We start from the raw sequence: 27,003 nt of genomic DNA on the forward strand, positions 1-27,003 counted from the left end.
CCGGGTCTTCCATGCATGCAACTTGCCCCTGGATTGGCTCTGTGCAGAAAAGCTCATCTACGCATGGCGTTTGGGAAGGGGCCAATGCAATCTCATTCCCCATCTTCATGTATTGACTGTCTCTATATCAGTCACCCGCACACAGTTTACATGGAACAAAGCTGAGTGAATGCAAGACTTGGAACTCCCAGTGTCTTTTTTCATGTCCATAAACAGCCACTGGGGACAGGGGGGAAATCCAATTTGGACTGGGCTAGGTGTTCTGGTTTGTGAATAAGTTCCGCTTCCTGTTGTGTGTGTTCCGTTTGTAAACTGAGTCTCCCACTGGTAATCAGAGGCTTCCTGTTGAGTCTGTCGGCTGTTGAGTCCCAAGCACCCATGCAACACAGTGGTGATATTTGGTGCTTTTGTTTTTGCTATTTTTTTGAGTTTTTGTTTGTGTGGCTTTTTCGTTTCGACTGTGACTTGTTCTTCGTTTTATGGGACTGGCTTATGACTATGGCTTGCAACTCCATTTTTGTGACTGTGGCTTGCGACTTCGTTTTTGTGACTTGTTTTTGTGACTGTGGAACCCTGTTCAGCTACTGATTGACTTTGTGGCTGCAGAAATGGATAAAAGCCCCCCAACTAATGACTATCATCAGTGCACATAAGGAAAAAAATTAATTTTAATTTTTATCATCTACAATACTGTCTTATTTATTTTATAGTACAGTACATTGATTATTGCTTTCATTTTATGGATCAATGGTCTCGTTAGATAGTAAAATTCATGTTAAATTGCTGTTTTAGGGGTTGTTTTTAAAAGTCTGGAATGGATTAATCCATTGTGCATTACTTTCTATGGGAAAGCGTGCCTTGGTTCTAGAACACTTTGGTTTTGGAACAGACATCTGGAACTGATTAACTTTGGGAACCAAGGTACCACTGTATTTCCCTTCCCTAAAAATGGGTTTCCCGATTCACTTGTTTTAATAGCTTCAAAATAAGTGAAATCCAGTAGTGAGCTGACATCTACTGGCTAAAAGCTGCAAGTTGCATTACAAACACAAAAAAGCGCATTCATTTCAAGCAAACCTTTGCAAAGGCAGAAATCAGCTGGAGGGATGACAATAACCAGGAAATGCCTAAATAAAACAAATAAATAGCAACTGACAATCAAGAAACAAAGAATGTTAATAGCTAAAAAATGAATAATGTTAGTGAGAGAGAGGGCAGAGAGAAAAACACAGTTAAGGAACATATTAGCATGTGCTATATTAAATTAGGGTTAATGTGCTTTAAGTGGTCAACAAATAACTTCTTGCAAGGCTTCTACTGTTTTCAGAGAAGCAAAGATTGTGCAGAGACCATTTGCTTTCATTTAACATCTCAGGTTTTGAAATGCTTCAGGTGGTGAATTTTTGCTTGGATCTACCACTCTCAGTTGGGACGCGGGTGGCGCTGTGGGTTAAACCAGAGAGCCTAGGGCTTGCTGATCAGAAGGTCGGTGGTTCAAATCCCCGCAACGGGGTGAGCTCCCATTGCTCGGTCCCTGCTCCTACCAACCTAGCAGTTCGAAAGCACGTCAAAGTGCAAGTAGATAAATAGGTACCGCTCTGGCGGGAAGGTAAACGGCGTTTCCATGCGCTGTTCTGGTTCGCCAGAAGCGGCTTAGTCATGCTGGCCACATGACCCAGAAGCTGTACGCTGGCTCCCTCAGCCAGTAAAGTGAGATGAGCACTGCAACCCCAGAGTCGGCCACGACTGGACCTAATGGTCAGGGGTCCCTTTACCTTTTACCACTCTCAGTTACTAAAAGTTTCATTTTCAGTGACCTTATTTAGGAAATAATTAAGAAGCAACCAACAATGTACAAACTTGTAAATGTAGCTGATCATCGAATTTCAAAGCTATTGTTAACACAAAAATTGTTTGTAAACGGATCGGTATCTTAGCCTCTGATTTTTGGCAATCCTACATAAACATCCTAGCTTACTACACACAGCACAACACCAAGAATTGTCAAACTTTTCATGGACTATATGCCAATTGATACTACTGTAACTGACATTCCAGAATGTAAAGATTTACACCAAACTGGACTGTACAAACATTTTATACGGCATTACCTTGTAAATCAAATGCACCATAAATCTTTCAAGATAATCCAGTAAAAAACAACAAACTTGTACATTGCACTTTTTGATGGAGGAACTGTGCTCCTAATAAAAGTTTCCTTCTGCAAAACTCTGGAGTATGTCATAGAACAGAGCTAAGCATTTCACAGCTTTTCGGCTATTAATAGGACTCCCAGCTAAAAGGTCCCAATAAATAAAGACACATACGGAAGTCACAGACAAATAAAAAAAGATGTCTTATGAATACATAAATGTGGAACTGACACTGAAAGCCTACCCAAGTATGGAATAAGGCAGACACACAGCTGAGCTGAGAATCATTTCTGTAGTTACTGAATGCTCTCTGGAAAACTCAGACTGGAGCCCACGACAGTGATATGCAACTCTAATTCTGAATCTTCTTTCCACATCCCTGCTGTTTTCATCAACAGACCATGGGTGTCTATACAATAGCTGTGCTCATTTGGTCCTGAAATGAGCTATGTGCTGCAATACGATTAGCTGCTTCAAGAAGCTAGAACCAGCCCAATCCTATGAAGATTCAGGCATACCAAAGCCCATCAAGATCTATGGTATTATATGTACCTAACTCTTCATGGGATCGCATTGCTAGCATAACAAAATTGGAAACTGTGAATAAATTATTCTATCTGGATGCACTGGGAATCCTTAGCTTGCTGTTGCTCATGGCAGGCAAGGCAATTAGATATTAGAAAACTCACAAGGCATAAACTGACCGCAAACTTAGCTTTTAGACCACCAGCAGCAAATCTATGGCTATCCAAATGTTGTTAAGGTATGTTTCTGAGCACAATTCAAAGTGTTGGTGCTGACCTTTAAAGCCCTAAACGGCCTCGGTCCAGTATACCTGAAGGAGCGTCTCCACCTCCATCGTTCTGCCTGGACACTGAGGTCCAGCGCCAAGGGCCTTCTGGTGGTTACTTCGCTGTGAGAAGCCAATTTACAGGGAACCAGGCAGAGGGCCTTCTTGGTAGTGGCACCCGCCCTGTGGAATGCCCTCCCACCAGATGTCAAAGACAAAAATAACTACCAAACTTTTAGAAGACATCTAAAGGCAGCCCTGTTTAGGGAAGCTTTTAATGTTTAATAGGTTATTGTATTTTAGTGTTTTGTTGGAAGCCACCCAGAGTGGCTGGGGAAACCCAGCCAGATGGGTGGGGTATAAATAATAAATTATTATTATTATTATTATTATTATTATTATTATTATTATTATTACTGCTCCCATCAACCCTGATGGAGCTGGAGTTCAACAACATCTGGCAGAAGGCCACAAGTTAGTCACCTCTGAGTTAGGCCCACCCATATCAAGTAGGATAATTCAGTTTGGGGCAGCATGTGCAATCAAGGATGTCCTGGCTTGAAGTCCAATCTCCTGCCATTTCCCCCAGAACGGAAACATTCCAGATTCAATGGAACTGACACTGAAATAACAACATGCAGGATTGCAACCTTAGGAGAATAGCACAGCTCCAGTTAAGCTTAATGGACATGAAATGAGTCTCAAAAGCCCTATTCGCAGGCCTACTCGCAAATAGTATAATCTTGGTGTCATGGTCATAGAAGGAAAGGCTATGTTATGTTAGATCTATGCACCCTTTACCGTATAGTTCAGAGTTTGGGGCTGCAATCCTATAGCAAACATTATGTGAGTGTAGCTGTTTGGGAGATGGGAGGAAAGAGATCGAGTGTAGCTTGTTACCACGGTTAGCTCAGAGATGGGAGAGAATTGCAGCAGAGGGAGAAGTGTCAGAGTGGATAACTGGGAATGAAAGGGATGAGAGGTTTAGGGAGCCATAAGCTGTCACCCTATGTCTCCTTGCATAGGAGTAAGCCCTCCTGAATGCAACAGGACTAACATTTGAGTAGACATGTATAAAGGTAAAGGGACCCCTGACCGTTAGGTCCAGTCATGGATGACTCTGGGGTTGCAGCGCTCATCTCGCTTTATTGGCTGAGGGAGCCGGTGTCCAGCTTCCGGGTCATGTGGCCAGCATGACTAAGCCGCTTCTGGCGAACCGGAGCAGCAAACGGAAACGCCGTTTACCTTCCCGCCGAAGTGGTACCTATTTATTTACTTGCACTTTGATGTGCTTTCGAACTGCTAGGTTGGCAGGAGCAGGGACCGAGCAACGGGAGCTCACCCCGTCACGGGGATTCGAACCGCCGACCTTCTGATCGACAAGTCCTAGACTCTGTAGTTTAACCCACAGTGCCACCCGCGTCCCTAGACATGTATAGGATTGTGCTAAGAGTATTCATTCTGCTCTGATTATACAGATTATTGATGCTGAGATAAGGGGAACCTGTAGCCCAATTTAAGGTGTTCACACTAGTTTAAAGCCCTGAACAACTCAGACCCCAAAGACCTGGCAGGCCTCCTCCTCCTTCCCTACAAATCCTCTCAGAAGTTAAGAATTGCAGAGGGGGCCCTACTGGTTGTTTCCTCCACCTCAGAAGGTCAGGGACGTGGTAGCCCCTAAGTCATGGAACTCCCTCCCCAAGGAGATGTCTCTGGCATCTTCATTATGGCATTGTGTTTTCACGGTTATAATCCGCCCTGAGACCTTAGAGGGAAGGGCAAGTTGACAACAATAAGTCTGGACTTCAATGGCCGCTATCGCTGACCATTGGGCCATGGTGGCTTGGGGCTGGTGAGAGTTGACTGTCAACAACATCTGGAAGACCACAGGTTCCCCATCTCTGATTTATGGCATTGTACATTTTGTTCATCCAAAATATTAATAACCTGTTATCCAAAATAAACCCTGTACCTGTTTGAGCAAAGTCCTGGAGTGTATTGCTTTCTAAATGAAGCTATGTTGGTAGGAGCAGAACACATATGACCCCAGGATATATATTTTTAGACGTAACACCACCCTGCAACTTTTGTCCTGCAGCAAACATCCGCAGCATAGCTCTCCTATTTCCACCAAATCTAAACTATCATGGCATGATTGCTATTTGTAACACTATTCCAGAAAGGTTAAAATGACATTGTAGAACACTTTAACTAATCATTGGGCTATGATCTATTACTGGCTCAGTGAATATAAATCAACCATCACACTCCTCTGAGTGAAAATGTACCACAGACACAACAAAACAGCAATCTCTTATATTCACATCAACAAGGAATCTATTCATGGAAACAGGCATATCATTCTGGATCACATGAATCTCTTTTCAAAAAGTTTGCACTGACAGACCCTGCTTTCCCAACCAGATGGGAAAAATAAGCATTTTTAAAAACCAAATGGGACTGAAATCTCTCCCCACCCTGAAATATAAGTACTTGCCAGCAGAACATGGAAACTGTCCTAACTGCAAAAGACAAATCCCCATCTTGTAATAGGATGCCCTAGAGCAGCAGTGGGGACATTTGGCTCTCCTTGGATTGCTGAACAAACCTAGACATCAACTTAAAAAGCAGAGACATTACCTTGCCAACAAAGGTCCGTATAGTTAAAGCTGTGGTTTTCCCAGTAGTGATGTATGGAAGTGAGAGCTGGACCATAAAGAAGGCTGATCGCCGAAGAATTGATGCTTTTGAATTATGGTGCTGGAGGAGACTCTTGAGAGTCCCATGGACTGCAAGAAGATCAAACCTATCCATTCTGAAGGAAATCAGCCCTGAGTGCTCACTGGAAGGACAGATTATGAAGCTGAGGCTCCAATACTTTGGCCACCTCATGAGAAGAGAAGACTCCCTGGAAAAGACCCTGATGTTGGGAAAGACGGAGGGCACAAGGAGAAGGGGATGACAGAGGACAAGATGGTTGGATAGTGTTCTCAAAGCTGCCAGCATGAGTTTGACCAAACTGCAGGAGGCAGTGGAAGACAGGAGTGCCTGGTGTGCTCTGGTCCATGGGGTCATGAAGAGTCGGACACGACTAAACGACTAAACAGCAACAACAACAAAAGATTGCTGAACTACAGTTCCCAACAGCCCTAGCAAGCATGGCCAACGGTTGGCGCGGGATGGGAGTTGTAGTCCAGCAACATCTGATGGGCCAAAGCACTGCCACACCTGTCCTACAGGAACGATTTAAAACTCCCCAAGTTTAACAGTGCAATCCTACAGGCATTTACTCAGAAGTCAACCACCTAGTTAAGTCAGACAAACCTAGGCTGTGTACCTTTACAGCACATTCAAAGGACATTTTTTCCTCTCAAAAGAATTCCAGTTACAGATAGGTAGCCGTGTTGGTCTGCCATGGTCAAAACAAAATAAAAAAAAAAAAAAAAATTCCTTCCAGTAGCACCTTAAATTCAAAATTCAAATTCAAATTCAGACACTGTAGTTTGTTAAGGACTGCTGGGTGTTGCAACTCTGCGAAGGATAAACTACAGTGCTCCGAGTTCTTTCAGGAAAATAATACACTTTAAATGTGCTTTAAACGTATAATGTGTATGCAGCCTGCATATCACCTTTCTGTAAACATTACAATAACCCTTTAAAAATATATATATAAACACACCAAACAATAGATCCATGACATCTCCCTATTGAAGACAGCTAAAGGAGAAACAGTAAGTGCATTTAGGACTGCAGTCTAAGTAGCCAGCTCTTATGTTTCATTCCTTTGCTCCAAACTGACACTAAAACGGAACTTTTATTTCTGATGCTGTTTCATTAATGCATAAAAACAGCAGAGGGCCCCATAACCATCTAACTGCAATTGCATTGTTGGATCAGTTCTGGGACAGATCATTACAGATTTAGGCAGCCTCCTCCCAAAAGAAACCTTACATGCACGACTACAGGGTCTCCAAGCGAATTTGCCCAACCCTTTCTTACAAAGAAGGGGCTTTTAACAAACTTACCAATCTGAATACATGCATGCACATAAGAATGAATTAATGCCACCAGGTGTAGCACCCTTGGAAAATGCTATGGCTGTGCTAATTAGAGCCACCTGGCATTTTCTAGGCAGCAAAATAACTCTGTTTCAAAGGTAAGGTTACAAGTTTTGCTTTATATTTTAAAAGGGACTTTTTAGGGAAATGCCGGGAGAGAGAACTACCTGTTGAATTAAACCAGTTGTCTTTAACATTGCTGTGGAACACAATGACAAATTCCAATAAATGGTGGGCAGGTGCTTTTATTGAAAATATAAATAAAAGAGCATTATTTAGCAACTGCTATGGCCAGAGTCCCATCATAGTGCACAAGCATACGTCTGTGAGGCCTTTCTTCCTCTCCTCCATGACATTCTAGACATTATTCCATCCTCCATTTTCTTTATTATTATAATTTTTTATTGGAAATTTTATTTACAACATAACATAAACCCCCCACCCCCCCAATACAGAAATCCACCCTTATTAAATGTGAACATAACATACAATATGCATAACATACAACAATAAAAACAACCAAATAAAATACATTTTCATATTTAACACTGGTCAGAGATGCACAGTTCACATCTTCTCTTCGGCAAAGTCAGTGCAGGATTTGACCCTGAATAGTTGGATCTCATTTGGCTCCCATAACATCAACAGAAACTCTCTGCTGCAGTTCCATGCACAACTTACTTTTGTAAGTAAACGCCATCTAACTCAATGGACGGCTGAATAAACTTGCATCTAAGAAGGCTGCAATAAAAGTTTCGATAATCATCCACACAAGTTTAGATAATCGTTCTCATAACACTATTACAGGAACAGGAATCAATGCTTACGTTGATTTAATGTAAATCGGGGGAAGTAATGTTTGGACAAGCTAGACTCTCCACATCTCCCTTTATTTCCCATAAGCACTACTCTCTGACTTGCTTGCTTCATGAAAGAAATTAAGACACACAACCACTCCATATGTAGCTAAACTGAAATACAACTAACATGCTATTTAATTATTCTGGGTGGGTTTTTTCTTTTCTAAAACAAACTAACATGGGAAAATACCTGAGCAGGTGTTGCCATTGTGAAATTACAAACTGCAGATGTGGCTAAATCCCATGTAGTGAAAAGGCAAAGGGGAGAGTTCTGATTTGCTGTGCTTCAGAGGTCTGCTTCTTCCTTACAGGTAAGTTGCTGGGCTGGTTCATGTTATAGCTCTGATTTCCAACTACTTTATTTATTTATTTATTTATTTATTCTTTCTTTCTTTCTTTCTTTCTTTCTTTCTTTCTTTCTTTATTCCCTTCTGAATCAGAAATTGTGCATGATGACTTCTGGCTTGGCTGCCACTGCTAGGAATGACATAACGAAAAGAAAAATATTTCCTAATTATGAGATGGTTCCATAAATAATCAGATGCACAGTTAGTTTTGCTGGCAAAAGACAAAAGGAGGAGCTGACAAAAGTATAGGTCTTTGCAAACAAAAACAAACTGTATTGAACTAGGTAGGATATACACATTTACAGTTACAATATGTCCTCTTTTCCCAGGGTGCATCCTCTTCGTTATGGGTATGTAAAATGATGGCCACCGGTTCTCTGCCCTGATTTAGATGTTAGGCTCTGTGCCCTTAGGCAAAGGGTTGGGTGAAATGTCCTCCCCTCTTCCAGCAGCGCCCCCAAATATTTTGTTCTAATCAAAATATTGTCCCTTTCTGGTTTTGGGTGGTTGATATTTACAAACAGGCGCAGCTGCATGGTCTGTATTTGTTACAGACAAGTGAGAAACCCAGAGTCTAGACTCTGGCTCCTGGAAGCTAATGCCAGATCGTCAATGCACCCTAGAGGCAAAGGGTTTAACTCAATATACTCACCTTACTTTGGGGGGTGGGGCTGTACATCTCATCAGAAGCACAGGCTAGCTCCCAATGTCCCAGAGATATCTATGACCCTGCTTGTTATGGTGGTTGGTCCCTCTCTGCTTCTGGGTTAGAAGCCACACCCTGTTGGCTCCTCCTGCTTGTGCATAGGAAATATCAGCAGGAATTGTGGGACTTGTAGTTGTTGACAGACTGTGTTGCGTGTTAAGTTGTGGGTGAACATATCAGACGACACAGCGATTCTTCAAACAGCTCTTGTTTATTCACAGGCCAGGCCAGAACTGAACTGAAACGGTTCAGCCAGTCTGCTTATATAAAGCTCCACTAGAACGCAAAAGTAACCATTTTCTGTAACTATCCAATCACTGAACGTCACTTTCAATCCCTTATTTTAAAGAAGACTTTTAAAGAAGAACAATCTGAGTGAGAGACTGCTGGTGTCCTTCTACCGAGGCTCCATAGAGAGCATTCTCACATACTGTATTTGTGCCTGGTTCTCCAGCTGTACAGCTAGGAAGAGGAAGGTGCTCCAGAAGGTCATAACCACAGCCCAAAGGATTATTGGTCATCCCCTCCCATCTTTGGAAGAACTGTACGGTTCCCGTTGTCTTAGGAAAGCAAACAATATCCTGCAGGATGCATCTCACCCGGGACACAGTCTGTTTGTACTACTGCCTTCTGGCAGGAGATACAGAAACATCAAGTCAAGGACAAATAGACTGAAAAATAGTTTCTATCCAAGAGCTGTGGCCTTCTTAAATGCAGTAACTCGATAGTGTGACCTGGGAGTTTGATGGGTGTGGGTGTGGGTGTGGCTGGAATGTGGTTTGTTTGGTTGTTGTTGTTGTTTTGCTTTTGTTGTTTTTAAGGGATGGCATCCAATTTCGTTGCACTTGTGCAATGTTGCACTTGTGTAATGACAATAAAGAATCTATCTATCTATCTATCTATCTATTTGCATATGTGGACCTGAGTGAAAACTATCTACAGTATTCCCCCTGCTGGCCCAGGGTGAGAACTTCAGTACATAACATTGCATAAGGAGGCACATTTTTCTCGGTTGACTTTTCCTCTACAAGTGCACCCAAGAAGGGGTACAGTTGGCAGCTTGCTGTTGAGAACCTTGGCTTGGTGTCTTCTTACTCAGCTTCTGCTCAACAATAGGAAATCTTGAAATACCTGGCCACATCATAGAGATGGAGGGAAAGAATGACCAAATTGCTTGTCTTACAATTTTGTCTTTCCCTTCATCAAAAAGATTCCAGTGCAGTTTAATGCACAAGAGGTTGGGTTTTCTAGGTGAGCAACTTTAAGGTTTGTTGCCCACGTTTTTGTGTGTGATGCATGCAGTGTTAAGTTCTGCTCTTGAATGACACAAAACCTTGAATTTTATTCCGAGGACTGGCGAGACTTCTTAAAAGTCAGGAGCACTGGTTAAGCCAGCTAGGAAATTGGGAGCGTACTGCGCCAAAATACTAAGAGAAAGGAGTAGTGGCTTTGTAGCCAGGAGAACCGTGCAACTGTTTGGTTAAAGCGCAACTGACCCAATGCTCTACATCAGACTGGAAATTATTCACAATATTGTCTCAAAAACAGCAACTATTTTGAAGGTTGTTGTAGTACAACAAAGACGTCCCCCCCCAACCAAATGGTATGCAGGCACCTGCCCATCTATATATGAATTAAGTCTGTTGTATGACTCCTTGTTGCAATAGCTGTGTTGAACCTAGATTCCCCTAGTGTGCTAGTACCTTAATTAACAGTTGCTTTGAATAAAATTCTATTACGTTTCTTAGAACCTCTTAATCCTCGCTTAATTACAAGCTCAATTTTTCCTCCCAGTACTTTGTTTCTCTGCTGTACCTCCTGAGTGATTGGCTTATGGCAGGCTCTGAATCCATATCCAGATGGCTTGACAAATTGGCTGACAAAAACTCAGTTGTGTACAGAGTTGAAGTTGCAATTAATTTGGGCTTTCTACAATCCATATCTATCTATCTATCTATCTATCTATCTATCTATCTATCTATCTATCTATCTATTTACAGTATATCAGGAATGGGCACCCATAGCTGGGGTTGAGAAGAGGTGGAAGTCCAATATCCTCTGCAGAGGCACAGATCCTGATTTGAGTATCTGTTGTTGTTGTTGTTGTTGTTGTTGTTGTTGTTTAGTCGTTTAGTCATGTCCAACTCTTTGTGACCCCATGGACCAGAGCACGCCAGGCACTCTTGTCTTCCACTGCCTCCCGCAGTTTGGTCAAACTCATGCTGGTAGCTTTGAGAACACTGTCTGACTATCTCATCCTCTGCCGTCCCCTTCTCCTTGTGCCCTCAATCTTTCCCAGCATCAGGGTCTTTTCCAGGGAGTCTTCTCTTCTCATGAGGTGTCCTTCCAGTGAGCACTCAGGGCTGATTTCCTTAAGAGTGGATAGGTTTGATCTTCTTGCAGTCCATGGGACTCTCAAGAGTCTCCTCCACCACCATAATTCAAAAGCATCAATTCTTCAGCGATCAGCCTTCTTTATGGTCCAGCTCTCACTTCCATACATCACTATTGGTTTGAATATCTATACCCTCTTTTTATGTGACCTCTTTTGCTCATCTTCAAGAAGTGTCTCCAGCTACTTAGTTTCTGTGGCAGTATCTTGCCCTAGCTTCTCGGAAAAACTAGATGCATGGCAGTTCTGAAGCAGACTTGACAAGTTCATCCAGGATTAAAGATTCTATGACAGTTAGGAAGACAGTTGAGAGTCCTGGACAAATAGCGAGGAATCTGCATGATTCAGGGTGTGGATATATGAAATGGCCTCTTCTGACTCTTAGAAAATAAACTGGCTTTTTAAATAACCCCTTTCCTAGAACGACAAGCCAAGGGACACCAGGTATGGCATGAAAGCAATAGCTGTCCCCCACAGTTTTGTCATCCATCATCTTGCATTCAAACACATGCTACCTCTGGAAACTGGCTGATGATATCCCTTTGTATGTTGGTGGATCCATGCCGATATTGTTGGTTTATGCTGGGGGAGAGGTAGGTGGTGGGATCACAGCTCCTCACTTTATGCAGGAGTTCCTATTTCCTTGGCATCTTCTGAGTGGCGAGCCATAAGTTTATGTGCCCTTACTTTTTCCCCCTCCTGAATTTGGGTGACGTTTTATCTTGAACATGAGAGTGACTTGCGAACGTGTCCATGTCTTGAGTTTGGTTGTAACAAATAAAATAATTCTGATTCTGTGTTGTCCTCATTCAGAATGGCTTTTCTGTGATGCAGCTTTGCTAAGCTCTTGAGAAGGATGTAGGCATCAGCAGTCAAACTTGGGCTGTTAGTGGTTCACTGTCCTAGAGACACTTTTATATATATATACCAAAAAATTTAAAAAATGGGGATATGAATGGGATAATCTCATGGATGTGTCTGTCAGAATCCTGGGACGGATAGATACAAATACAGTGGTACCTCGGGTTAAGTACTTAATTTGTTCTGGAGGTCCGTTCTGAACCTGAAACTGTTCTTAACCTGAAGCACCACTTTAGCTAATGGGGCCTCCCGCTGCTGCGCCACCGCCGTGTGATTTCTGTTCTCATCCTGAAGTGAAGTTCTTAACCCGAGGTACTATTTCTGGGTTAGCAGAGTCTGTAACCTGAAGCGTATGTAACCTGAAGCGTCTGTAACCCGAGGTACCACTGTATTACACTTTGGCGAGTCCTACCAGAGAGGCATCCTGACTAGCTGATAATGAGGCTAATTTCCTTCCTAGTGTTTGAATTGCTTTAGATGGGTACCCCCAAATCCCACACCCCTTCCTGCTTCTTGTGCATCTACCAATGGGCAGTGCACTCTGCCCTCTCCCATTGGCCAGGGGACCAAAGAACTGCTGGAAGGTGCTCTCTGCTCCGCAAGCATCATGGCAATGGGTAGATCAACCTGGTCCCCTCCATTAATGAAGAAGAAGCTGCAAATATCTTGTTTGTGTCCCCCCTGGTAGAAAACATGCTTGTAAGAAGCTTGCAACTAAGAACTAGTGCTTGACTATACTTTTTTCCTCCCCGCCACCATCCCCTCCTTTTCCTCTTCTTTTTGTATCGTGTATTTTAGACGGTAAGCCTGAGGGCATCTTATTATTGATCATTGTAAACTGCTCTGTGAGCCTTTTGGCTGAAAAGTGAGATTTTTAAAAATGCAGTACAAAGAGCTACACATGCAGTAGGTTTCTTTCCCCTCCCCCGACATCCCCCAAGTTGACCATAAGAGGGATTGCTACTCCAGGTATCCCTCACCCTAGTTTTGCCATCCATAAATGGGTTTTGCTATTGATTCATGCACGAATCGTGTGCCTTTGGTGCCTTTTTGAGGCTTTCCACATTATCTATAATAATAATAATAAATTTTTATTTATACCCCACCCTTCCCGGTTCAGAAAACCGGGCTCAAGGGGGATAACAACAAATTTAAAACACTTACCATATTTTTTGCCCTATAGGATGCACTTTTTCCCCTCCAAAAATGAAGGGGAAATGTGTGTGCGTCCTATGGGGTGAATGCAGGCTTTCGCTGAAGCCTGGAGAGCAAGGGGGGTCGGTGCGCACTGACCCCTCTCGCTCTCCAGGCTTCAAGCTATCCGCATGCCGTGGGAGAGCTGCGTGACTTCGCGCAGCTCTCCCACAGCTAGCAGAGAACTTGCCTGCACCCCGAAGCCTGGGGCACGCTAAGCTCAGCACACCCCAGGCTTCAGGCTTTGCGCAGCTCTCCGCTAGCCGTGGGAGACCTGCGCGAAGTCACGCAGCTCTCCCATGGCTTGCGGATAGCAGCCTGTTCTGGGGGCTGGGGTCGGGGGAAGCTCGGGCTTCCCCCGCCCCAGCCCTGCACCTGGGGGGGGGAAATAAATTTTTTTTCTTTATTTCCCCCCCAAAAAACTAGGTGCGCCGTATGGGCCGGTGCGCCCTATGGGGTGAAAAATTCGGTAATTGATGCAATGAAAAACAGCATAAAATACAGTATAAAATGTGAATAACAATAAATTCAGAATTCAAAAATCAATTTAGGGGGGAAATCCATCCAATAAACATTTGGTGATCACCAGGGCTAGCTGGCTAAATTAGTCCTGTTTGGGCCAGCGAGGAGACCAGGGGAGAATTAGCTGTGGGATCCCAGAGTGGGTAATCTTCATAAAAAGGGGAGGGAAGGGGAATAAAAGATCAGGCTAAGTTCAAATTGAAAGCCAGGCGGAATAGCTCAGTCTTACAGGCCCTGCAGAAGGAAGTAAAGACAAAATAATGAATCAATTCACATGCCGTGGATCACTTTTCTTGCAGATTCTCTGACAGGGAGGTTGACCTACAAGGCAACAGATACGCCTTAGAGATCAACATGACTGCCCCAGGTCAGCAGCATACGACAATTGTCAACCCTCCCCCTCCAGAATACATCAATGCCCAAGGAACGGGCCGCTTGACAAATCAGCTTCAGTATTTGCAGAGGGTGCTCATGAGAGCGATGTGGAGACATAACTTCTCCTGGCCGTTTCACCAGCCGGTAGACGCTGCAGGCCTAAACCTCCCGGTAGGAGTTTACTGTACTTTATCTTAAACAGAAATATGAATAGTTAAGGAAGACACAGGGGTAGACATGTCTGAACTTGCAGCTCATCTTTCAGTGAGAAACTCTGGTGCTGCAAGGACATTAGCCTTAAAGGTAAAGGGACCTCTGACCATTAGGTCCAGTCATGACCGACTCTGGGGTTGCACGCTCATCTCGCTCTATAAGCCGAGGGAGCCAGCATTTGTCTGCAGACAGTTTCCGGGTCATGTGGCCAGCATGACTAAGCCGCTTCTGGTGAACCAGAACAGCACACGGAAACGTCGTTTACCTTCCTGCCAGAGCGGTACCTATTTATCTACTTGCACTTTGACGTGATTTCAAACTGCTAGGTTGGCAGGAGCAGGGACCGAGCAACGGGAGCTCACTCCGTTGTGGGGATTCAAACCGCCAACCTTCTGATCGGCAAGTCCTAGGCTCTGTGGTTTAACCCACAGCGCCACCCGCATCCCATTATCTGTGGCAAATTCTTGAACTTCCTCTCTCTTGCTGTTATCACATATGGCAAACTGAAGCAGGTGTTCCTGCATAACAGAGCAATCTTATCCCTGACCAGGCAGCAATGGGGTGCCATGGGACAAAGTGGTATAGCCACTGTTGCTCACATCAGCCGGGGGAAAGGTGGGGAAAGGCCATAGCTGTCAACTTACGGATTTGAAAATAAGGGACCAGCAGCCTCGAAAATAAGGGATCAGCAGCCAAAATAAGGGATTTTCCAAGCACAGGTATGTTCAGCTTCTGAGCCCCTCCAAGCAAAGGCAGAAAGCCCAGCCAGCAGCCAAATGAAGCCTCAAGCGGTGGTTCCCACAGCGCAGCAACCCGGCAAAGGGGATGCAGCAAGGAAAACCACCATCACCTCTCCACTGGGAAGCGCTGAGCAAAGGCGAGTCCCAAGGCAATGTGGCTGATTTGATCGGCACAAGGCATGCAAGCTCCACCCCCCAGTCATTCTTAGACTCCTTATTGGGTGAGCAATGCAGCCAAGCAACACAGTTGGAGCCTCCCTCCTCCCTGGCCGGCAGGGAGGGAGGGAGAGGAGCTGCTTCCTTTGAAACCCAGGAAATTTAAGGGACATCATCAATAAGGGACAGCAGCGGGACACGGCGCTGGGATAAGGGAGTTTCCCGCCAAATAAGGGACGGTTGACAGCTATGGGATAGGCATAGCCCTGCTCAGCACTGCACCAGTCTCGATTGTGTGGGAATGTTGTGAACAGTAGGAGAGGATATATTGATTCAATATTATCCTTCCTCACTCACGCTAGTGAGCTGGTAGCAGAGCACATTCCCTGAGTTAAGCAAACCAGTCTGGCATGTCTAGATTGGATTTGTTCCTGGTAAATTCCCCTTTTATCCCTCTTAAAAAGAATAAAGACACAACAGTCTTCTCTTAAAAGTAATAAGGAGTTTATTCTCATTCAGTTCACAGTAGGTTCCCTGAAGGGCAGGCTTCAGCTTGTAGTTACAGAAGAGCATGTGGGTTAATCTCATATGGGGACTGAGCCCATGTGCTGCTGGACATGCAGCAGACAGCAAAAGACATCAAGATAGATCAAGAGAAAAATGGAGGAAAGGGAAGATGGCTGCGTGACCAGCCCCTTCATAGGATTTGCCAGGGTCTCACCTGACCACACGCAGGGGGAGGATGCTCCAGACCAGGTGTGACAGGAAGTCCTCCTGGCTGGATCAACATTCCCCTGTGTGTCTACTCTCAGCAAACAGGAAATGTTGTATTTGACTGCTTTTGTGATGTTACACCCAGCAGATTGGACCCAATGCCATCAGCAGGGTTGGTCTGAAATCCAGTGGATTCTGGGCTGGCTCCTCTGAAGTCCCATTTTTGGGGCTTCCTGTGAGCCGTTGTCCAGTGGGAATCCCTCCAGAGCTCAGGGAGCTCAGCACCAGATGAAAGATCACTCCATGGATGGAGCACAGTGGAAAGGTTTTGGGCTGGGTGAAAGGAGTTTTTTCTGTATCCATCTCACTTGGCATGGTGGATTGGGTTTTTGAATTGCTACTCAAGTGATTTAAGAGGAGGGTGTTTCTTCATGAGCATGAGCACACTCCTTGTTAATATAGTTAATATAGTTTTTAAAAGTGTCAATAAAAACGAGAGCAACCATAGATGGTGAGATGCTCTTAGGAATGCAGCTGTTGTGTATTTCTAAATACAAACACACTGCGGTATATAATGTACAATAATAGAATCTTAATGCCGCAAGGCACCAACTATTAGAACATATCACTATGAATTATAAATAATTACATCTGATAAAGAATAAGACACTACTGTCAATAAGATTGAAGCAAATTGGCTGGAAATTGTCATGCTAAAAGAAAGTCACATACATTGTATATGTAGGAAATGGTCATAGCTGTCAACTTAGATCTGAAAATAAGGGACCAGCAGCCTTGAAAATAAGGGATCAGCAGCCAAAATAAGGGATAAACAATTACTTTGATAAAATACATATTTTGTTGCGTGCAAATGGCTTTAGATACCTATTAGGTCCATAAATGACCATATAGCATATATTCAACACAAATAAACAGCAACAATTTGTTGTTGACAAAGCATAGCTGGACATAGAAAGGGCCCCATTACCTTCAGTAGCTTATTTAAGGGACATCATCAATAAGGGACAGCAGCGGGACATGGCGCTGGGATAAGGGACTGTCCCGCCAAATAAGGGACGCTTGACAGCTATGGAAATGGTCTGCAGCAATGTGTGAAAACACCCTAGTTCAATGTGGAGAAGCAACAAAATAATTACAGCTATGTAGTATTTATTCTATTTGATGGCAATTATTTTTTCAGCATTTGCTATATAAAATGAAAAAAAATGAAATCTCTAAGAACTTCTTCATAATGAAGAGTAAGTCTTCTCCCTTAAACACAAATCCATAATTCATACTTGTAAAATAATTACCATATTTTTCGTCCCATAGGACGCTCCATCCCATAGGACGCACCTAATTTTTTTGGGGGGGGGAAATAAAGGAAAAATTTCCCCTTTATTTCCCCCCCAAAACCAGGTCAGGGAACAGTGGGATGGCGGCGCTGCACCTCCCCGCTTTCCCCCGAGCTTGTGGGGCTGGCCGATGTCTGCCTGGCGCGAGGGGCGCTCTGCTTCAGGGCACCCCACACGTCGGGCGGCAGGCTGCTATCCGCAACGTGGGGAGCCCTGCGAGAACTCCCGCAGGGCTCCCCAGGCTGCGGATGTCTGCCCAGCGTGCGGGGCGCTCTGCTTCAGGGCGCCCAGCAGCAGGCTGCTATCCGCAGCCTAGGGAGCCCTGCAGGAACTCCCGCGGGCTCCCCAGGCTTGCTGATAGCTTCCTGAAGCCTGAAGAGCGAGAGGGGTCGGTGCGTACCGACCCCTCTCGCTCTCCAAGCTTCAGGGAAAGCCTGTATTCGCCCCATAGGACGCACACAGATTTCCCCTTCATTTTTGGAGGGGAAAAAGTGCGTCCTATAGGGCGAAAAATAGGGTAATGTGACTATATTATATATGGCCTTGCCCTCTTAAGTTCCCCTATACTATAATTAGTGCTATCAATCAATTTATCAAAACATTCACAAATTTTACTCTTCAACCTTCTTGGCCCCCTAGCCAATCAATCAAATTAAAATACATTGTCTCTGAACAAAACCTCTGTTTTTTTTTTTTTTAAATAATTTTTATTGATTTTACAACATAAACAAAAAACAAATAAACATAACACGACTTCCCCAAACCTCCCCTTCCCTGCATCCATATTTTAAAATTTTTAGCAATTCTTCATCCCATTTTTATATTTAATTCTCTTTAAAAAAAATTCTATTTTATAAATTTCAATTTATAGCTGTAATTCTTTGTATCCAATCCCTTGACATCTTAACATTCCGAAATTTTACAACAATTTTTAAGATAGATTTTAAATTTTTTCCAGTCCTCCTCCACTGTCTCTTTCCTCTGGTCACGAATTCTGCCGGTCATCTCTGCCAGTCCCATAAATTCAGTCACCTTGGTCTGCCATTCTTCCAGAGTAGGTAATTCTTTAGTCTTCCAATACTTCGCCAAAAGGATTCTTGCTGCTGTTGTTGCATACATAAAAAAGGTCCTATCTTTCTTTGGTACCAATTGGCCGACCATGCCCAGGAGAAAAGCCTCCGGTTTCTTTACAAATGTCCACTTAAGGATTTTCTTAATTTCATTATAGATCATTTCCCAGTAGGCCTTAATCTTTGGGCAGGTCCACCAAAGGTGATAAAAAGTTCCTTCACATTCATTGCACTTCCAACAATTGTTATTGGGCAAATGATATATCTTTGCAAGCTTGACTGGAGTCATGTACCACCTATAGATCATTTTCATTATGTTCTCTTTCAGGGCACTGCATGCCGTAAATTTAATACCTGTGGTCCATAACTGCTCCCAGTCAGCAAACATAATATCATGACCAATATCCTGTGCCCACTTAATCATAGCTGATTTAACCGTTTCATCCTGTGTATTCCATTTTAGCAGCAGATTATACATTCTAGACAAATTCTTAGTATTGGGTTCTAGCAATTCTGTTTCTAACTTTGACCTCTCCTTCTGAAATCCTAGTTTTCTGTCCTGCTTAAAAGTTTCATTGATCTGGAAATAATGTAACCAATCTCGGACTTTAGGTTTCAATTTCTCAAAACTCTGTAGTTTCAACTTTTCACCATCATATTCTATAATTTCACAATATTTTGGCCAATCTGTATCCATGTTCAGTCTTTTTACCGCCTTGGCTTCCATTGGTGACAACCACCTGGGGGTTTTACTTTCAAGCAAATCTTTATATCGATTCCATACATTATACAATGCTTTCCTAACAATATGGTTTTTAAAATTTCTATGTACCTTTACCTTGTCATACCATAAATATGCATGCCAACCAAAACTATTATCATAACCTTCCAGGTCCAGAATGTCTGTATTCTCAAGAAGTAGCCATGGTTTCAGCCAGCAAAAAGCTGCTGCTTCATAATAAAGTTTTAAGTCCGGCAGGGCAAAGCCCCCTCTATCCTTTGCATCAGTCAAAATCTTAAATTTTATTCTGGGTTTTTTGCCCTGCCAGACAAATTTAGATATGTCTTTCTGCCACTTCTTGAAACAGTCCATCTTATCTAGAATTTGCAATGTCTGGAACAGAAACAACAATCTCGGCAATACATTCATCTTGATAACAGCAATTCGGCCTAACAAGGAAAGTCTCAATCTTGACCATATATCGAAATCTTTCTTCACTTCGGCCCAGCATTTCTCATAATTGTCTTTAAATAGGTTCACATTCTTAGATGTTAAATTCACCCCCAGATATTTTACCTTTTTAGTAATTTCCAAACCAGTTTCTCTTTGAAAACTATCTTTTTCCCCCACCGTAAGATTTTTTTCCAACACCTTTGTCTTATGTTTATTTAATTTAAAACCTGCTACCTGACCAAATATTTCAATAAGTTCCAGAACTCTTTTTGTACTGGTTTCTGGCTGTTGTAATGTCAAGACTAGATCATCTGCAAATGCTCTTAACTTATAATGTTTAGTTCCGACCTGTATACCTTTAACCAGCTGGTCTCTTCTAATCATATTTAGGAAAACCTCCAGTACCGATATAAACAATAGAGGGGAAATTGGGCATCCCTGTCGTGTCCCTTTCTCTATTGGAATTTCGTCCATAACCATACCATTTACAATTAGTTTGGCCTTTTGCTCAGAGTAAATTGCACTTATACCATTTTCAAAGTTTTTGCCTACCCCCATCCCTTGGAGATTCCTCTTCATAAAGCTCCAACAAATGTTGTCAAAGGCTTTCTCTGCATCCACAAAAATCAAAACAGCTTTTCTATTTATGTCAGTTTCCAGAAGTTCTAAAATGTCTATAATATTCCTCACATTGTCTGACAATTGCCTGCCTGGTAGAAAGCCAGTTTGGTCCCTGTGAATCTCCTCTAACAAAACTTTTTTGAATCTTTTTGCTAAAATGTCTGCAAAAATTTTATAATCCACATTCAAGAGTGATATAGGGCGGTAATTCTTAACTTGATGTTTCTCAGTTTCTGTCTTCGGTATAAGTGAGATGAATGCTTCCTTCCACGATTCGGGAGCCTTTTTCCCTTCCAAAATTTGATTGCAAACTTCTTTCAATGGTTGTATTAACCAATCCTTCAGTACTTTATAGTATCTCGCGGTTAGTCCATCTGGTCCTGGTGATTTTCCCAGCTGCATATCCTGAATGGCGCTCTCTATTTCTTGATCTGTAATTTTCTCATTCAAACTCCTTCTATTATTTTCAGAGATTTTTGGTAAGCCGTATTTTCCAATAAATTCTTCTATCTCCTGTTCGTTTTTTGGCCCTTGTTTGTATAATTTCTTGAAGAAACTTTGAAAACAATTACTTATCTCATTTGATTTATTAATAGACTTCCCATCTACTTCGAGTGATGTCACTGTATTCAATTTTTGCCTCTTTTTCAATTGCCAAGACAGTAGCTTCCCACATTTATCTGCGGACTCAAAAGTCTTTTGTCTCATTTGTTTAATTTTCCATTCTATTTCCTGATTCATCAATTCCATATATTGTGTTTGATAGAATTTTATTTCTCTTAATATCTCTTGAGATTTAGGCTTAGATCTCAATTTCTTCTCCCCTTCTTTTATTAGATTCCAAATTTTCTCTTTCTTCTCATTCTGTTTTTTCCTCTTTATTGAATTCTGTTGTATTAGGAAGCCACGCATCACGGCTTTACTTGCATCCCAAATAACTCTTTTTTCAGTGTCTGATCTCAGGTTAATCTCGAAGTAGTCTTTAAGTGTCTTGAACAAAACCTCTGTATTTTAGATACTGAAGGATGTGTAACATAAATTGAACTGGCAAAAATTCACTCAACGTAGGAAGAAAAGCCCATAATAGCTGCATTTCATTTCCTATTACAGTAACTCATCGGAACTGAAAGAAAGGAAAAGATAGCTGTTAACTTTCAGCAATACCAATTACAAATTTGCTGACCAATTAAAATAGGTCCCTTTTGAGTCATCTACCAGTTTACTGAAAGACCATGTAATCACAACTGATTTTGGTGCTTATGAGTATTCAATCTTTTCTTTTTCCTGACTGTTTATTGGCTGAACTATAACATGCATACTTAGTCTGTGGGCCTTTCTCTTCAAAAATCATTGCAGGGCTTGGATATTGTCAGTGAAGGCTAAACCCCTCAGACACGTTTCTGTTTTTCTTGACAAACTCAAATGGTCAGTTTGTCCAAAAGTGCTTTCAAAGTGACTGTCACCTTCCATTTCTGGTGTTGGATTTCCAAAGAAGCTGTCACTTGAGGTTAATATTAGAGGTCATTCACTCAGTGTAGTTTTATATATATATATATATATATAGAGAGAGAGAGAGAGAGAGAGAGAGAGAGAGAGAGAGGAACTAGCCCTGGGCCTCTTCTGCCTCTTCAGATTTCTAAGAGAGACACTTAAAACATATTTCATATACATGTAAGAGCATTGTACCATCAACCTTGGCTTGTCATCTATGAACAACTTTTTGGCGAATGCCACAGACAAAATTGTTCCTTCTCTGCACCTCTCTACCTGTGGCCGTGTGTCAGTTTCTTCCACTAACTGCTTGTCTGGATTAAAATATACTTATATTTGTTGGGTCTGGGGGGGGGAGTATATAAACTAAAATTCAGGGTGCCCCTGGAAACACCCCTAAACTGGGTATGCAGCTACAGTGCATCTGGGTTTTACTTGGCCTTAAGCATTGCGCTGTGGGTTAAACCACAGAGCCTAGGACTTGTCGATCAGAAGGTCAGTGGTTTGAATCCCCGCGACAGGGTGAGCTCCCGTTGCTCCGTCCCTGCTCCTGCCAACCTAGCAGTTTGAAAGCGCATCAAAGGGCAAGTAGATAAATAGGTACCGTTCTGGCGAGAAGGTAAATGGCATTTCCGTGCACTGCTCTGGTTCGCCAAAAACGGCTTAGTCATGCTGGCCACATGACCTGGAAGATGTACACCAGCTCCCTCGGCCAATAAAGCGAGATATGCACCGCAACCCCAGAGTCAGTCACAACTGGACCTAATGGTCAGGGGTCCCTTTACCTTTACCTTTTAAGCATCAACGAGGTGCTGGAGAAGATGTCAAGATCTAGGAACAGTTCTATAGGAATAGTGGGAATAATTCACGAGTTAAATTGTTTTGGAAAGCTGTGTTTTGCTCCTAATTACAGAAGGCACAATAACACCACCCCCGCAATTCATTAGCTGTCCGAAACCTTTCTCCAGAGGGAAAATGTGTTTTCCCTACCGTTCACCACCTCCTTGCTTTAAGAATTGCTGAGATTGTATGTAAAATACTTGACTTTAGCCATATAAATGGTGTTTTTCCTCTTACACCCAATCCACTGCCATAAATTAAGCAGATTTCAGTAAGGCTTTGGACGGTCATTTATGTTGAAAGTTATATTTTGCTCTGAACACCTTTTTTCAATATGGAAAAGTTTTCCCCTCCAAGACACAAGGCCAGGAGTCTATGGTTACAGCAACTAACTGCTCTTCTAAGTCATGGTACTCTAACGTTTCTTTCTCTCTCTCTTTTTAAAAAAACTTCAAACAGGATTATTATAGCATTATTAAAAATCCAATGGACTTGACTACAATTCAGAAACGTCTGGAACACACATGCTACACTTGTGCTGCAGAATGCATTGAAGATTTTAAAACTATGTTTGCAAATTGCTATTTGTATAACAAGGTATGTATCATGTATAGCCAAAGGTGGCAGTTCTTCAGAATTCTCTGCAATGGTCTGTAAGGGCTACTTGGGATTATTTAGTGGCAGCAGAATCATCTGCTGTTGCTGCTAATAATTTAATTTATTGCTCACCCTTCCTCCTAAGGTACCAGGGTTGGTTACGACAATATACAGCCTTTTTAAACAACTTACAATTGCAAAAGTAGGGCAGATTCTTAAAACAGGCATTTAATTGTATTGGTGGGATACTCCACTTCTGTTTTCTTTTCCTTCTTTTTTTACTCTACTCAAATACCTGAACATCATCAAAAACATGCATAAACATTTGCACACGTCTCCTGCTACTCCACTTCCTGGCAATTGTTCCACATCCCCTCTCTCTCAATTATTTGTTATAAAAGGTTTTGTTTCATCAAATCATAGAATTGTAGAGTTGGAAGTGATCCTGAGGATCATCTACTAGTCCGACTGCCTGCAATGCAGGAATATGCAGCTGTCCCATACAGGGATCGAACCTGCAACCTGGGCGTCACCAGCACCATGTTCTAACCAGCTGCGCTATCCAAGTTGGTGTTGTTGCGTTTGTACACCCATTCACCTAAGCCAGGGTTTTCCAAACTTGGGACTCCAGCTGTTTTGGGACTGCAATTCCCATCATTCCCTAGCCATTGGTCCTGCTAGCTAGGGATGACGGGAGTGGTAGTCCAAAAACAGCGGGAGGCCCAAGTTTGGGAAACAATGACCTGTTCGCTTTGCCTGCTTCTAGCAGTGGCTAAACCAGGCTCCTTCAGAGTCCTGCCTTAATCTGCTTTTCATATCCACCTTTCCTATAATCTGCATCAAATTCAGCTGCATATGTATGTTTACATGGGTACAATTTCAGGAACGAGGCACTTTGCAGGGAACGAAAAACCCATGTCTATGTAACTTGTACTTCTAGGATACTAAAAAAAAAAATGTCCATTAGCACCTTAGAGACCAACTAGGTTTGTTCTGGGTATAAGCTTTCGTGTGCATGCACACTTCTTCAGATTTCATGTGCCTGCACACGAAAGCTTATACAGTGGTACCTCGGGTTAAGTACTTAATTCGTTCCGGAGGTCTGTACTTAACCTGAAACTGTTCTTAACCTGAAGCACCACTTTAGCTAATGGGGCCTCCTGCTGCCACCGCACCGCCGGAGCACAATTTCTGTTCTTATCCTGAAGCAAAGTTCTTAACCTGAAGCACTATTTCTGGGTTAGCGGAGTCTGTAACCTGAAGCGTATGTAACCTGAGGTACTACTGTACCCAGAAAGAACTTAGTTGGCCTCTAAGTTGCTACTGGACAATTTTATTTCTTTCGACTGCGTCAGACCAACATGGCTACCTACCTGAATCTAGAATTCTAGGATACTACTGTTTTGTAGGCGCTGGGGTTATTGGAGTCCTTCAGCTGTTCCTAAGTCAGCTCTTTGCAAAGGGGGAGACCTCTCGGATGAGCTGCAATGGAAACGCAAACCCCGGGATTGGTGCGACAGTTCCCCATTCTCTCTAATGAGCCCTGAGCTCTGTGACTTAAAAATTAAGTCAAATTAAGAACTGACTTAGTTGGTCTTTAAGGTGCTACTGGAAGGAATTTGTTTTGTTTTGACTATGGCAGACCAACACGGCTACCTATCTGTAACTTAAAAATTAAAAACAAACCAGTCCCTGCCCGGTGACTCGCAGCTGAATGTAATGTGAATGTTAGTCTAGCATTAAAAGCATCTTGATCTCATGTGTAATGCTTGTCTTGCAGCCCGGTGATGACATTGTTTTCATGGCCCAAGCATTAGAAAAAGTCTTTCTGCAGAAAGTTGCACAGATGCCCCCCGATGAGAAAATAGTGGTGGTCAATAAAGGGAGAAGGAAAGGGAAAAGAACGGACGGTAAGAAAAGTAATTGAGCGAAGGTCTGTGACCGGAATGTGGCACCAATGAAAGTGGCCGTAAAATATTGCATTCTGGAGAGAAGCTTTTCCAACGGCAAACAACTAAAACAAAGAGTAAACAACTGAGACTTATTTATGGCTGATGACAAGATTTAGTAGTCAGATTCGGCAGAACTGTTGTAGGATAAAGAATACGGTACTTTCAAGGCTGCTTAAATATAGGAAAATCAAGCGTTTGAAGTGGGAAATCTTACATCTAACACATGAGAGATTAAAACAGGAAATATTGTATCTAAGCTATTGTACCATAGCTTAAGTCTCTGAGCTGGTTCTAGCTGACAAACTTTCTTAGGATTTTCTCCCAATACAGTGGTACCTCTGGTTACGTACTTAATTCGTTCCGGAGGTCCGTTCTTAACCTGAAACTGTTCTTAACCTGAAGCACCACTTTAGCTAATGGGGCCTCCTGCTGGTGCTGCTCTGCCGCTGCACGATTTGTGTTCTCATCCTGAAGCAAAGTTCTTAACCTGAGGTCCCATTTCTGGGTTAGCGGAGTCTGTAACCTGAAGCATATGTAACCCGAAGCGTAACCTGAGGTACCACTGTACCTAAATTAGGTTAATTCTAGTCTACCACTAAGGAAATGATAAGGCTAAAAGCAATCAGCGTTTACTGTATGACAAAGGGACCTTACAAAATTGATATATTGTAATATATATTTCAGTGCTGACATTGCAAATGTACCTTTTGAATGGTGCATTGTGCTAACTGCTTCCTCTAGTACAGTGTTTTCCAAACTTGGGTCTCCTGCTGTTTTTAGACTACAACTCCCATCATCCCTAGCCAGCAAGACCAGTGGTCAGGAATGATGGGAATTGTAGTCCAAAACAGCTGGAGACTCAAGTTTGGGAAACACTGATTTAGTAGTACTCATCTGACATGTTTAATGCCTTCTCAGTCAAATAAGACCATGATGGAAGTTTTAGTTGCTCTAACAGTAGATAGATAATTGGAAAATATGGAAGTACAATATACATATATTGTATTACCATTTGGAACGCTCAAGGGGAAAAAATGCCCAAGACAAGTATTGCCAATGTTAAATAAATTTTCCTGTTTTATTTTGTTTTTAAATTTCATGGGGTTTATATACCACTTAATCATCAAAACCGCTAAGCATTTTACATAAAACAATATCATATATTCAAAAACAATGCCATATCCATTAGCAATATCGATACCAATAAAATTGAAAGTTAAAAAGAATTTGACTTTAGTTTTCAAAATACAAGTGAAATCAGCATTTAAGAAAATATACCTAATACAATAAAATTATGTAGTAAAATAGCTGCCAAAACTATGTGTTTAGTTATAAGATGGGTTACTGCAAATGTTTTGGGTGCACGTTGGGTTTGTTTTGGGGAGAATCCTATATAGGAATACTAGACTGTTGCTATTTGGGGGTGGAATTCCATCACACACTGGCAAATCCAGAACGCACAATTCTAGTTGCTTGGGAGGTCTTCTGCAACAAATCTGCTTTCCTAAAAGAGCAAGCTTTATGCAGTAAGTAAAGTGAAGGGGAGATACACTGGAAAAGGTGGGATAACCCTTGCTTAGATGCAACATCATCTCATCTCCGCACAAACAAATCGGAATGAATACTTACTTAATTAGCTGACATGATCTAAGCTCTCTGCAGCCAAATCATGATACAAACTGTGAGTGCTGATCCTTATAGAGGCAAAACAGCCCCAGCCCTATACACAAGGAAAGTATCGGCATATTCGGAGGGGGGGGAATCACAAAATTTGCAGAAGTATCCCAAAAAGGCTTCCAGGCTGTGACATTAGACGAGTCAG

At 42.4% G+C, this 27,003-nt stretch overlaps 1 protein-coding gene and 1 long non-coding RNA gene across 14 annotated transcripts in view; one reads left to right on the forward strand and one right to left on the reverse strand.

Annotated features, from left to right (window-relative positions):
• BRDT (bromodomain testis associated) overlaps window positions 1–27,003 on the forward strand; it is a 63,658-nt gene that overhangs the window by 11,763 nt on the left and 24,892 nt on the right. For 11 of the 12 annotated variants that reach the window (XM_081865770.1, XM_081865776.1, XM_081865774.1 and 8 more), the window contains 3 exons: window positions 14,183–14,429; window positions 23,092–23,229; window positions 25,010–25,139. In XM_081865770.1, coding sequence (XP_081721896.1) covers window positions 14,183–14,429; window positions 23,092–23,229; window positions 25,010–25,139 — 515 coding nt within the window. Of the gene's footprint in view, window positions 1–11,608; window positions 11,751–14,182; window positions 14,430–23,091; window positions 23,230–25,009; window positions 25,140–27,003 lie in introns of those variants that run through there. The other variant, XM_081865777.1, reaches the window with a different exon arrangement.
• LOC309344066 lies at window positions 7,229–9,130 on the reverse strand. Of its 2 annotated transcripts, none has more exons than XR_014157596.1 (2): window positions 8,866–9,130; window positions 7,229–7,742 (listed from the first exon to the last, which is right to left on the reverse strand). It is a non-coding gene; the product is annotated as an uncharacterized lncRNA (long non-coding RNA). The 2 variants fall into 2 exon arrangements; XR_014157597.1 differs by lacking the exon at window positions 8,866–9,130 and adding an exon at window positions 8,052–8,225.

Source organism: Podarcis erhardii, assembly GCF_964252035.2.
Source record: "Podarcis erhardii genome assembly, chromosome: 6".
Taxonomy (NCBI): Eukaryota; Metazoa; Chordata; class Lepidosauria; order Squamata; family Lacertidae; genus Podarcis; species Podarcis erhardii.